We start from the raw sequence: 13,626 nt of genomic DNA, 5'->3' as shown, positions 1-13,626 counted from the left end.
GCTTATTTTTACGCATATATTTTTCCAATATCATTTCAGTGGTAGTTTGTCTACCTAGGCCCAGACTTGTTTTTACAGGTTCACCGAGGATGATCAGGTCATGGACTAATTTTAAACAGTAAGTTAATTGGTGCGTGCTTTTTGTTTTTACTATGAGAGGGTTCACAGTATACTGTACCATCTACCGTTAGCTCTATCCATTGGTTCGGCACTCTAGCCATTTGTCGTCGCAGTATTCTTACGGCACCTCAAATCGAAGCTCTTACAAATAATTGCTCTCACATCAGCCCCAAGACATCAAAGGGACTTCCCATCTACAGATCAGGTACGTCTGTGTCTATGTATTATCTAGTGAATGTTATTCAACTTATTCCTTGGGTTATATTCGCTTAATTGAGTTAAATCCACTTCGTGCTAATTTTCTCACTATTCGCAACAAAGTGTCCGTCAAAATCTGAGTTAGACAAACTAGAAAATAATTTAATTCTCATATTCCGCAGTAGGCCACATTGATTAATAAGTGGCGTTTGAAATCCTTTTTTTGGTTTTTCTTGGTTTCTACCCTTTATGTGGGTTTGTTTATATTGGTCGACTATAAGCTCCTCATTTTGCTGTGCATACGATCCCTGTTGCAGATGTTCGTTGTTTCTTAGTTGGCGTTAGTACCACAACAGACTCGACGGAGGGAATGACGTACGCAGCGGGAGCGGGAGAAAGTGATTCCGACAGTGGGAACTTCTCGGAGGGCATGAGGACGGACTCGTTAGAGAAGATGTGCGAGCGTGCACTGGAGGGCGCGGTGGCGCACGTACCCACCCTTGGATGGTCGCGCGACTCCCTCGAAGTCGCCTGCATGGAACTTGGCCTGCCCCCCGGTCTTCATTCTATTGCTATGCCCCGAGGCCCCATCGATCTCGTGTTATACTTCTACGAGTCTCGCAACCACCATCTTGCCGATGTGCTCGCCAAGTGGCGCAAGGAGGAGGTTGCTGATGGCAAGGAATACATCATTGCCAAGCCCAACAGGTACGTGAGCAGCAGCCATATTTTCAAAAGCGTCATCCCTTTTAGCCCTTCTGACTTGCTGAAAATGCACTTTGTTTAATGCCCAAGGATATGCCTAAATCATTCTTTAACGTTTTTCCATATTAAAGTTTCCATTTATTCCAATTTCACCTGTCTGGTCTCATGACATTTTCGTGAAAAACCTGACGAAATTTGTGTACAAGACCTGTGCCATTCGAGGTAACTATTCCGGCTTGGTGAACTGTGTTCGGGCTCCCTCAGATCTCATTAAGCGATTATTCGTTGGATCAACCTTAATGTATGATTTTTAAGCAACTCGTTATTTATGAGATGGATTCACATTATTGTGGTTGAAGTGGTTGTTTAGAGAAGATTGCAAGGGTCGACTTATACCTTATTTTGATGCGATTCACGACACTTGCAGCTCGCGTCTAACTGAAAGTGTTTTTTTTGCCATTACCTACTGGCGAGATTTCGGTTAGTTGTTATTACCTCCCTTTGGTGCTTACTTTATGACCCTTGAAACTGATCTTTCTATTTCCAAATTTCGATTTTTCTTTCAGATTCTTTTTTCATTTAATCGAAAACTACACAAACTTGAAATTCAGCTGTGGTAATTTTAAAACTGGCGAACTTGACTCTTGTCTTCTATTTATTTCGTACGTAATCGGAGCATCGAGTACTCTATCATTATATTTTAGTTTAAGGTCATTCGTGTTCCATTTTTCCAAGATTGATAACGTCTCCGTTTTCATGCTGATTGTAATTAATGTGGCTTTGCGCCATCTGACTAGCGACGAGCTTCGATGTGATTATTTTTACATCCGACGCGCTGGTCTATTCCAACTGTGTCACATAACTACCGATCGTACTTCCATCCAGCCTTCAAAACGGCTTGATAACGTCGTCTCCTTTTAAGTTTTTTTCATCTTCAAAATATGCTAATTAGAATCCAAATAATATCATGCTGGATGCGATAATCCCAATGTTCTGCAGAAATATTGCTGTATTTGAAGGGGTTCGATGCGCTTCATTAAATTGGTAAAAAAAATGCATTTATTTCGTTGTCCACATCAAGCTTTATCCGTCAGTCTGTTAACTCCAGGTCCACAATAAGCTCGGCCCCTCGGGTTATGCCACAAGTTCTCAGATCTGAATAAAATTTTTTACTAAAATAATTTAAGTAGCATACTTAAATTGTAGCTTTGGGTTTGAGGCACCTCCTCCGTTTAAAACGAAGCAGGAGACGGACGCGTTTTTGCGCCGCGCCATCGAGTACCGGCTTCAAACCAACAATGAAGTGTACCCACAATGGGGACAGGCGATGGGCCTTTTAGCCCTACCGCAGAATATACCCGCTGCTATCGGTCTCGAGGCGCAACTCGTTGACGAAATTTGGGCACAAGCTGGTGATAGGTCCGTTGACGTGAGTCATCGCGTAATTTTACCATGCTTCGACATCTACGGCGCTGCTGGGCTGCCCTATCTTTGTTTTGTGCATGTGTGAATGCTAGCATCAAATCATTAGAGTCATTGTTGTTCAAACGTTTGCTATAATATTCTTAGAATGGGCCTAATTGTTAGCGTAACTTTTTTTTCATGCTAACAAGAAATGTCAATTTTCAAGTAAGTTTGTAATGGCAAACTCCACCATAATTACTTCTTATTAGTTTAATTAGTATGGCACAGACCAGTGGTGTATCGCAGCTGTTTCAATGTTACAAAAAGCCTCCTGTAGGCCCATCCCCACTTTGCATTAAACCATGTGATTCTTGCTTTCCAACTTACTAAAGTCTTTCACGTACTTCTGGGTAAAGTCAAATCACTGTACTTTTTTCACCTACTTGATGGAATTAGTCTTTGCGATGTATCATTTCGTTGGGAATCCTATGACGTCCTTAGTGTATTGTGGCATCTTCAACTAATAAAAAAACTTAACCAATCGAGCTGTCTAAAATGCAACTTGTTGTAAGCACCTTTATTTTGCTTTAATTGCTTGGGACTTAAAACCAATGCTTATTTGGGTCTACTGCAATCTGAGTATGAATGTAGGTTTTGGTGGTAGCACATTTTCTCTTGAATAAAGCATAATTGAACAAAAGTTCACTACTGAATGATTAAATGGATTAGGGAGAAGCTTTACTTGTAAAGGAAATCTGAAGAACTCGGTTTTGGTCTCCTCAATGTATACGAGAGCGACGAAGTGCTCTAAAAGGCTGTTAACTTTTTCCAAGTGGATGCTCTCAGTTTCCTCAACGTCTCCCATAGTCTTCACCGTCTAATCGTCATTCCCTTCCACCAGACGCATGCCGGTGATTGCCATAAAGAACAGAGGCTGTGTAGGAAAGTTCATAGGGTCTCCTTTCTTCTGTCCATCTATGTGTTTATGAGTTGAATTTACGCGTTGGGGGCTTACGGATGCTGCGCATTTCTAACCCACCGCATAGAATAGTCTTATTTATGTGCTCTTGATTGCGCAACGGAACTACATCAACATTGTTTTTTTCCTTTTTTCCCGGAAAGTATGACGCAATATTTAGCCAGAAGTTGGTTATCCAATCTCTGATTATTGTTTCTTCGTTGTTACTGATCAGTACCTATGCTTAGAAGAATCTAAACTGAGGCTTTATAACATAGATAATTTTAACTGCTTAAATTAACCACCTCTTTTGAAAGGTTTTCAATGAATTAAGCTAATGTGCTATTTCTTCCCAAGCTTTCTCTTTTTATTCCCACTTAGCAACATGCAAAGACCACTCTTATACTAATCCTTTGAAGGGGGTCATCTGGAGGACTAAAAATTGTGTAAGGCCGCGTTCGTAATTGCTAATTGACAAGGGGTTGATTGTAGGTTTTTGGAACATGCCTTTTTCGTGCAATTTGTGGCTTTACAACTTCTTTAAAAAATTTTGATAATAGTGTTGGTTTAACTGTATTGCTGATGTGATATTTGGATGCAGCTGGATCCTTAGTGCCGTCATTTTCATCTGATGATCAGTAATGGGATCACTGCCTCCTCACATTTCGACATTTTAATTAGCAAGTAGGACCTAAGTGTCAACGGTAGTGGCGGCTTTTGTACAATCCTCATCTGCGCAGTTGTAGTAATGTTTTTTTGGGGCGATCATTTGATTTCGCAGATGATTTATGGGTCATTCTGCACCGATGTTACACACTTAAAGTCTGTGTATTTTTGTTGAGTAGCTTGAATGCACATTATTATCAACGTGTAAAAGGCAAGATGAGACAATGAAGTCTGATTAACAGTTTGTTTAGTTTTGTTGGTTGGATTTGCGTCTACCGTGAACTTACAAAGGAGGTTCAGATGTCGAGAAAGTGTTATCTTACGTATCAGAACACTTGAATCAATTTGACATCCTTCAACAACTTTATTTTCACCTGTTTTCAGATAAATTGGTACGCAAAGCGTCTAGGTTTGGCGTACGTGTACAAACTGACCGAACTGTTCTACATACAAGACACATCACCCGACCACAAGGCGACCTGGGAATTCCTCGATCGTCGAATAGCCGACCTTCGGGCTATGAAGGAAGCCAAGGTGCGTTTTTTACCGATTACCACCGCTGTCGTCCATACCATGTGGACGCGTTTGAAAGAAATGCCTCAATACTGTAGTTTAAGTATTTTAATAATGTAATGGTTTCGCGCAAGGCGTGCCTGTGACTTTCAAAGCATTCATCGTTTTCCCGTGTGGTGTTACGTCACTTTTTCGAAATTTCAATTTTTTACTCCTTCACGCCTCTGCAGTCAGCGTAATGCCGTAGACAGGCGCCGAGGAATTATGGTATTATAGACATCCTCATAAATGGGGATAAATATAACCCATCTGCAGGAACCGATATATGTTTTAATCATTGTTGTAAAATTGATCTTTCCTTGGAATATTTTAGACTATTATTCTCATATCTCTAAGATAGAATTCTCTTGTTACTATTCAAGTGGTGCTTCAGGGTTAACGTGTTGTTTGACTTTGATCTGCATTCTGCCAAATTCGTTTGGATACTTTACATCAGCATAATAAAATATTTTACGCATAGTTCCAACGAATGATTTAAAACTGGAGGGTCATGAATACTTCGTCGTTATGCTAAAATAAGTAGAACTTGCTTTGACCTCTTTTTTGTTCTTCCTTTAACTGTTTGAGAGTGAAAGTGGTTCGAACCGACTGTTTTAAGGCATGCAGATTTTTCCACCTACTATTCTCTAATACGGGTTTATTCATCTGATTGTTACGGCTGACCACTTGAGACCGGGAGTGTTGTCACTTTTGGATGTTTGATCATGTCTCATCTTGCAGTTTTTTGTCGATGGTCATACTGAGTACAGTTAATGTGGGGAAAGGATCAAGACGAATTTTGGTTTGCACAAGTTGTTTCCCGTGAAACGGCAGTTATGACATTTGCTTATAGGCGTAGTCTCTTCCATCTGGCCGTATCATTGCCGTACAAATAGGTGGGGTGGCTCGTTCAGTAACATTGGGTGATTATTTGCTGCTGGAAGGCCTTCTCTCTCCCCTCTGTCGCCTCAAACAAGTGAATTGCCGCCCGTCTGTTTGGGAAGCTCATTCTAGTTGACACTTGGACCTGTTTTGTGGTTGTAGCGTCCCGGTTTCGTGCCAGTCGGTTTGGGTGGTATTATCATAAGTTGCTATGTGCAAATGGTATATTCCAAAGGGTTGTTAACGGTTTTGTAACATGGATATCACATTTGTTTGCAAATTTTGGTGTGATAATTCAGTACGATGAATTGCCGTTTATTAATATTTCGGTTACGTAGGGCGAGGACCACACTGTGGTGAAGCACACGGTATCACAATGCAGACGACTAATTTTGAATTGTTAGGGCTGATGTTTTATTGTCACAGAACTTTCCCCTTATGAGATAACATTTATTGATACTACGTGGGAGCCCTCGTGACATCTGGCAATTATGTAGAACCGATACCCGAATGCATTGTGGTTTCTCCATGGTCTCGATTTACGTCGTAGTTCTTATTTGTGGTTTTTGTTGCCCCCTGTGCGTTAGGCGTAGTGTCTGATAGTCGTCTTTTAAGAAGTCGTTAAGTCACCGTTCTACCAGCAACATTTACATCCGTCCGCGATTTTGAAAAAATGTCCAAAACGCTTAATTTCCTCGCACTACAATGACTCTATCATTGCCCCTGTGCGTAGTTATATAGTTTCATGCAAAGAAGCGGGTTATGTTTTGTCTTCCCAACCGCAACCTGTCTGCTTTCCAAAGGAAGTGCGATCGCTGGTGTGTGTGTGTGTGTGTGCGCAAGGGATTGAATCTTGCAGATCGAAGAGTCGTCATGTGAAGTATCCTTGGTAAAATAATTGTCATGTTTTGTTTGTAGTATGCGAGTAATTCCAGATGAATCAATTTTAGTTAATATTAATTTACTATCTTATATTGCTCCACTCATTAAGATTTCATATTGGCTGCTGGTGCTACTTTGTCCAACATTTTTATAACGAGTATAATTTTCATAAATTTGAAATTCGGTAATAGTACTTCTTGTGTATTTTTGTGGAGTTTGACGCAAGGAAATGGCCTCTACATTCGTTGCTTCCAATTCAACAGAAGTAGGAAGTCGTTCCACTCAAATACAAAAAAAAAAGGTTTCAATTTGAGAGACTTTAAGAGAAAACGCAATTTAAGCTGCTCACTGTAGTCTTCTTTTGTTTTTAATGTTTTGCTACTGCACTGGAAGAGGCCAGAGATTATTATTCGTCACAGGGCTGGGGTTAATTGTCACTTTTGCCTTCGCATGAGTTGGAGAGGTTAAATGCTCATTTAGGCCCATTTTACCAACACTTACGTGGTTTTATTGACTCTCCTTCGATGTTAGCCTCTTACGATCTAAATCACGATGAAAGCTGATGATCGTCCAATTTTGAAGCTCATCAGCATTTATTACTCTCTGCCGAACAATTCATCTCCCTGCGTGAAATGGATAAACCGCCAAATGTCGCCTCTTCCACTGGATCTTCGATTTTTTTTCCTTTTTCGGCAGAATTACCTTTCTTTGCGTGGCGCTGTTACGGTTTATGTGGGTCTTTTAGCCTTTTTCTTAGCTTTATTCTATCTGCAAAAGTCTTGTGCTAATTCCAAGGCCACGAGATAGCCTACATTTGATTAAGTAGATTGAGCTTTTGAACGCCTTTGCACTTTATCATTGGGCTTCCACTCGGTATGAAGTAGAAGCATTGGTTACGGCGTGTAGTTTTATTAATTTTTGTTTGTTCACTTCTGATATCCGTGTCTGCAATGTATTTAGGATCAGGTGATTCGCATTCGCGATTCCACTTGCATATCTTTTTTCAATTAAATTCGTGGTTAGAAGAGAGCGATTGTTGATTGAAGACAGTCCTTTATTACCAATTTAAGGTGGTTGCTTATAGTCTTTCCAAAAGAGGGCATCCACATAAATGGAAAACTGCTTTGGACCATTGAGGGTTCCAGACTTATTGATGAGGTCAGTCTTTTCTTACCAAAAGGCGACAAATTAGACGTATTCCAGTGTCAGAGACCTAATGTGGGCCATCCTGTAACATCACATCGGGGCAGTTTAATTAGCATATTCACGCAATTTTAATTAGGCCTTATCGTAAAAACAAATTCCGTGAAGACAAAATTGATGGGGTCTCTCGAGGATATTTGCATGTTACCAATACCTTTTTCCAAGTAACTCGGGTTCACTTCAATTTTGCGCTGCCGTGGCCTTGTAGATCTCTGGAGAAAAGGCTGTGCATCTGAACTCATTGGAATAAGCGGCATTTGGACTAATGCAAATCTGTTACCTTGTTTGTTTGCTTAAACCGCCGGGGCGGGATGCTATAGCAACTATGTGAGCTTCCCTAATAATCCATTGGATCTCACTATTGTTAGGGTAGCCGCAAAAGTTACTGTTGCTAGTGCTGTTGCACCGGAATTTACTGACCTTTCACCTTTCTGTCAGCGGTCTAGTATTTTATCTACATACCTGCTGACTTTTTGGTCTTCTTTTGCAGCTTAAAGGTATTGCCAGCATGTTGCGTGAGGGATTCTTCGCTGCTGGTCACGTCGTAAGTTGCCTTTTTTGTTGAGGTGTTATCATGGGAAAAAAAACGTCCTTTTTTATATTTGACTGCACAATGAGTCACCTACATGCTTCACTCTGTATACCTTCTTTCATCATAAGATTTTTTGAAAAGGGGAAGTTTCGCACATCGGCTTACCGTTCACCTTGGTTTCACTTCGCCTTTTAGCGATGTCACGCTATAGAGTCGGATTGGTTAGGATGTGACTAGATCAATTTGAACTCAGAATGTCGCCAGTGTCCTCCTGGTGGATTTTTTTGTAAAAATATAAAGAAATGTTGTAAACATTCTGGCGTGAATTTATTAAAACAGCTGCGTGTATTTATTTTAATAACTTGACGAGAAAGTATCGCGCGTAATATACTACAGTCCGGGTTTTGAATTCACGGATTGAGATAATACTTTTCCCACTGTAATGGAAGCTTTATAACCACCAAACCGTGGCGTTGAGTTTCATAACATCCAATGATGAGATCACTGTTGGTTGGAGTACTGAAATGCTCTGCTCTTGGATTCTGTAACGATATCGCAATAATAGAAATTCTCCAAAATGTTTTTTAGTCTTTTTTGTTGTTTTCCAGTATTACAACAGTATAACAGCAGAAGGCATGCCCCAACATCAATGGAACAACAGGAGTATAGACAAGCACTCGTAGATTTCTATCAGGTGTTGCTGAAAGCCTTTTGGAATTGTTGTTTGCTTGTAGTCAATATTATCCCGGTTAGTAACTTAGGGTAGCAGAAAATTTTGGCGTCCTAGTGAAGTTTTAGGCTTGAAAAACGTTGATATGTTACAGAGGTTTGGGACGAACTGCTATGTGTGCATTATATTATGAAGTTTAGAGGTGTAATTTCTTTTTCTTATTTGATATTAATTTTTCCCTTCCTTTAGACCTCGAACATCTTGGGTTGGAATTGTAGAGGCTGTTAGATTCGTTTCCCACCAACCCATCCCCGACTTTGCTGCACTACTAGGAGTCGAGTGTGTGAATAAATCTGTCCAAAACTCTGCCTTTTTTCTGCATGTTTGGTGTGTAAGAGAAATTTATTTACACCGCGCCTACTTAACGCAGTTGGATTGGGAAATTAGTCCTTTACTATCGAGGGCCGAAAAGTGTGCTGCGGTTTTGCGCCTGTGTAAGATGTGACCCGTGGTCATAGTTGTTTTCATTTGATATTACTAAATTTGTGGACTTCCTGTCACACCGTTTATGCTTTTGCTTGTCTATGATAAAATGTCACTGGTAGCGTCAAGGTGATCCAATCATTTTCTGTCTATGCTCAAATGAAGTGATGTTCAGTCAGAAGTGTGAGCAATCCAAATATCTTGGAAGCACCATTTTGTTTGGCATTGTTTGTTTGTAGATAAGGAACGAACGAAGACTTCTACACTTATTTGGTTGTTATTGTTTCACACTCCTCTTTTTTGCAGAGTAATTTGGATGGCACAGAAATTCCGCAGCAGTGAGTGGGACCCCTTCCTACTGGCAGGTCAGATTGTGTTCATGCAGTGTCTCTTCTACGGCACCACGGGTGCGCTGTGCGCCCTGGTGAGTCCGATCTCGCAGTGGCACACGAGCTTGCGTCTCCTCTTAGACGACAGCGAGTTGCGTTTTCGAGATCTGCAAGGACGTTGTCTCATCTCTGTGTTCCTCCTCTCCGCCGGTCTCTGCGCTCTCGGGCTGTGGCGGTTGGTGCGACGCACCAAACTCTGCCTCGACTTCACTTGCACCCTTTATTTCTGGCATTTCATCTTTTGTGCCCTCTACACTGCCTCCTTTCCAGTCTCCGTGGCCTGGTGGCTCACTGTTGCCGTTTCTGTAGTCCTCATGACCCTCATGGGCGAATTTCTCTGCATGCGAACCGAAATGAAGGCCATTCCTCTGGGTGGGGCCGCTACTAGTGTGGTATGATTCGCTTTCGCCAGCGTCCCATGATTTCTCTCCTCCCTCTTCCAGTGTCTTTGTCTTTCTTTTTTACAGAGCTCGTACATATTCCTTTGACCACATTCTGTGTACATTAATAATGAGTGCTTCAAATATTCTTCTCTGTCGTTTTTGAACCTACTATTAGTTAAAGGTAGAGGCCGCATATCGAGAAAGTATTCCTCTCTGTGTGGAAGTCGCATAGGATTTGCTTAGTCATTTGGGTGATTGTGAACTCGGGGCACGCGCGTCTATTTCATGCACATGGAGGCAAAGTTTTGACAATGTGCAGTGCGAAAATTGAAGTCAGTTTTGGATTAATTAAAACCAGTTCTTCGCGTAGAACTTGGGATGAATCATCAGTTGGTGTCCACGACGTGGTTTTACCGCGTTTTTTGAGCTTCCACTGGGTGTGGGGAGTACCAAGTTGTGGCGATTCTGGTCTTCTTTGCGTTGGTGATTGCTCGTGGTTTCACCCTATTAACACCAAATGATGATTCATTAACAAAACTGCGCCTTGGTCTTCACTGGGGGAAGGTTTTGTGTTTGAAAGAGTATTAAGTGGCAAAAAAGACGACGTGGCCACCCTTAGGAATGTTGAATGAGAAGGAAAGAGGACTGAATTTGATTGGAATGGTTTTGGGCTGCCAAAATTGCATTTGGTCTGTATTTCGTACTCCGGGATGGAGGGGGATGCCCTTGCTTGCTGAATTACTGCAGTTTTCCTTGAAGCAAATTTACCAAAAAGTGCCATTGTTGATGTCTGTGAGAGGCGTGCATATGTCCGGGATTTTTGTGCTTTTATTCTCCGGCTTTTGAAAATATTCAAAAAGTGGTAATTTGTTTTTCAAAAGTGAATTTACAACTGATAACATCATCCACGTCATACATAAGTCCGAGCATTTCTAGCAATCATAGTTTTTCTAGTAGCTAGAAATCTCTGTCTGGAAGAAGGCGGATTTCCTGGATTAATCAGGTTATCTTTATAAAAGGCATAGGACGGAAGGTCTGGTATGGGGATTGACTGTTTTGCGGACCTTTTTAGAAGCACATCATGTCACTTGAATAAGAGAACTGCGGTACTTTACTTCCTGTTAATCGTAAGTGGATTAAATGTATGAATACTTGCAGAATTGGTCGTTGGCTAGATAATTAGTTCACATCTCTCAAATGGGTTTATGACTGGTTTGGAGTTACTGAAAATCTAGTGTTAATGCTTTCGATTCCTCTCTTCCGTGCGATAAATTAATGGCCTTACAATAGGCTTCGCTGTGTTTTATCCCTCCTTAATATTGCCATATTTTGTCTGGAAAAAATGTTCGTAATTATTACATGTTACAACATAGTAGATCCTCACGTTATCAAGGACATGCGCTTATATTAGACAAGTAGCTCAAATAGGCACGCACGAATAATGTTTAAAACTGTGGAAGAGGAAAACGATTGTAATAACCGAGTGTATGAAGTGGCGCCTCACTGATTCCTTCCTTTGGAGCTCAAATTGGCTTTTGCTGCCTCATCCATGTTGGACTAATGACATTTCCAATTGATTGCACACATCTCCTCGACATTTAGTTAGAAAAATTTGAAGTGTGTAAAAGCTCAATCGCACTCAACTTACTGACCCCCTTCTCGTGGTACATTCCAAATGTTATTCCTTTTTTTACTCTGAAATCTATTATGTGCCTGCGGATAACCCACACGTGACCAGAAGTGTAAGTCGGTCATAAAAACACCTGGGCTTAGTCGAGTTATTACATTTTAGTTTGAATATTTCCTGTGGGAGCAAATTACTGTCTCAACGAATTTGCATGCGATGATATTTGCCTTATTTTATGCTTACATGTACGTAAGAAGGCCCAGAACTTCATTGGATTTTTTGTACTGAAGTGGATAGGTGGATTTAGGCGGTAAGGATAAGTAGATGGCTTATTTTAGTAATAGGATAAAGTGTAATTCTACATTATATTAGATAAGTTCTGTTTACTATACATTAATGGCCGAACGTGTTCTCTCCGAGCGACCAGTATTAGGGTATAATGATAAAATTGCTCACGATCACAGAATTTCCCTCCCTTAAATGCCTTTCCAAGTTGCAAGATTTTATTATCTGTTTAAAATAGCAACTTAAACTAACATTCAGTCATTAAGAAAAATTCATTCAATTTTCACAAAATTCTGTGAAAACAGTGCAGGAAAAGGAATAACCATGCACAATTAGAAGTAGTATTCAAGTTCGAGGCGAGATTACCATGTCTGATCTAGTGTCCATCCTCTTCTTCTGTTGTCCAAGTAGGCGATGTTGAGGAATGACTAGTCATTGACCAAGCACTAGTCAGACTTGCTTATTTCCAAATTCCATTTATTTTCTGCCCAAATGAATGTTTTAAACTGAGAAAAAGACCGCTTTTACAAGTGTAAAAATACCGCAAACTGCAAAGACGGTTGGTTGCTGTTGATAATCAAATCAAGTCTTATTTAAATGCTAATCTACCTCCGGGAAAATGCACTGTGTAACTCATGCAGGATGATCGAAGAGATAAAAAGAGTTCAGCCAGTTGGTCATACACTTCCTCACATCAAAAAGGCAACTTTAAAGAGACACTAACATATGTTGGGCGCGTGGGGCTGCCTTGCTGTACTCATGCCATTATCTTCCATCCCCCTTTGCTGAACGTCAAAATATGCTAACTATTCCATCTCGATTTCACTAGCATTTTGTTATTTGATGTGGTATTGCACAATAATCAGTTTCTCGATAGATCTGAATTCCAAAATAGAATGAAATTGTACCAAAATTATTTTAATTTATAAATCATATGTTCACACTTAAAAAGGGTGCTTTTTAACATAGTTACTAAACTTCTGAAAATACGTCATGATCAAAAAGCAAGATAAAGGGGGTATTTTAAAAAGACGAATTTATAATCACTAATAGCGAGTAACAAGCAAAACTGTCCTGTCAATGTCCAATGAGTAACTGGCATTGAGTATGCATTGCCATCCGTGTATCCTTCTGAATAAGAAGTCAAGCGTATCGCGACGATCACACCAACGTGTCTGGAAATTTATAACTGCTCGGAGCACCGTTTGATCCCTTGTGGGTTTGTGGGACGTCGCATTGGCGGAGTGAGCCGGGATTAGTGCTAGTGGCTTAGCATTTGTATACTTTGACCACGTGACTCCTCCCAGTGGAATCAACAGGTGTCAGTAGGGGTGATGGCAATAAAACCATAAATTTTATTCCCCAGTGCCTGCTTCATGAGAAGAGAAGAGACAGTGTGTGACACGTGCTAGTCAACTAATAGTGCAAGATAAACCCAAACACAAAAAGAGAATATTGGTTTGCAAAAAGTGTGATGTACAGAAAGGATTATTTTAACTTGTAACAAAGTAAATTCTAGATGCCCTGTCAGGAGGTCACAGTGTCATGAAGGCGTTATATCGCAGGATGAATTTACCCCATAAACAAGTTTAATGTTAGAAAGGCGTCGCTTTGTGGCCTGACGACCAATCATTCCTCCAATCAAGCATTAATTATGCGGCGCTGTTTGCACAAAAAGACGCCTTTA

The 13,626-nt window shown here is 40.6% G+C and overlaps 2 protein-coding genes across 2 annotated transcripts; both read left to right on the top strand. All coding sequences in view use genetic code 11, as the record gives it.

Annotated features, from left to right (window-relative positions):
* Positions 1-89: 89 nt before the first annotated feature.
* On the top strand, positions 90-9,277 carry EGR_04736 (Ubiquinone biosynthesis protein COQ9; the record flags this gene model as incomplete). Its single annotated transcript, XM_024493985.1, has 8 exons — positions 90-118; positions 192-325; positions 654-1,026; positions 2,230-2,464; positions 4,436-4,585; positions 8,061-8,114; positions 8,711-8,781; positions 9,022-9,277. The coding sequence occupies 8 exons, from the start codon at positions 90-92 to the stop codon at positions 9,275-9,277; spliced, it is 1,302 nt and encodes a 433-aa protein (XP_024351550.1).
* Positions 9,278-9,571: 294 nt separating this feature from the next.
* EGR_04735 (Protein SYS1) lies at positions 9,572-12,134 on the top strand (the record flags this gene model as incomplete). Its single annotated transcript, XM_024493984.1, has 2 exons — positions 9,572-10,036; positions 12,027-12,134. The coding sequence occupies 2 exons, from the start codon at positions 9,572-9,574 to the stop codon at positions 12,132-12,134; spliced, it is 573 nt and encodes a 190-aa protein (XP_024351549.1).
* Positions 12,135-13,626: the final 1,492 nt, after the last annotated feature.

The sequence above is a fragment of the Echinococcus granulosus genome, assembly GCF_000524195.1.
Source record: "Echinococcus granulosus chromosome Unknown EG_S00031, whole genome shotgun sequence".
In the NCBI taxonomy this organism is placed as follows: domain Eukaryota; kingdom Metazoa; phylum Platyhelminthes; class Cestoda; order Cyclophyllidea; family Taeniidae; genus Echinococcus; species Echinococcus granulosus.
Note: the sequence above shows the minus strand (reverse complement) of the source record. Positions and strands in the feature narration are given on the sequence as shown.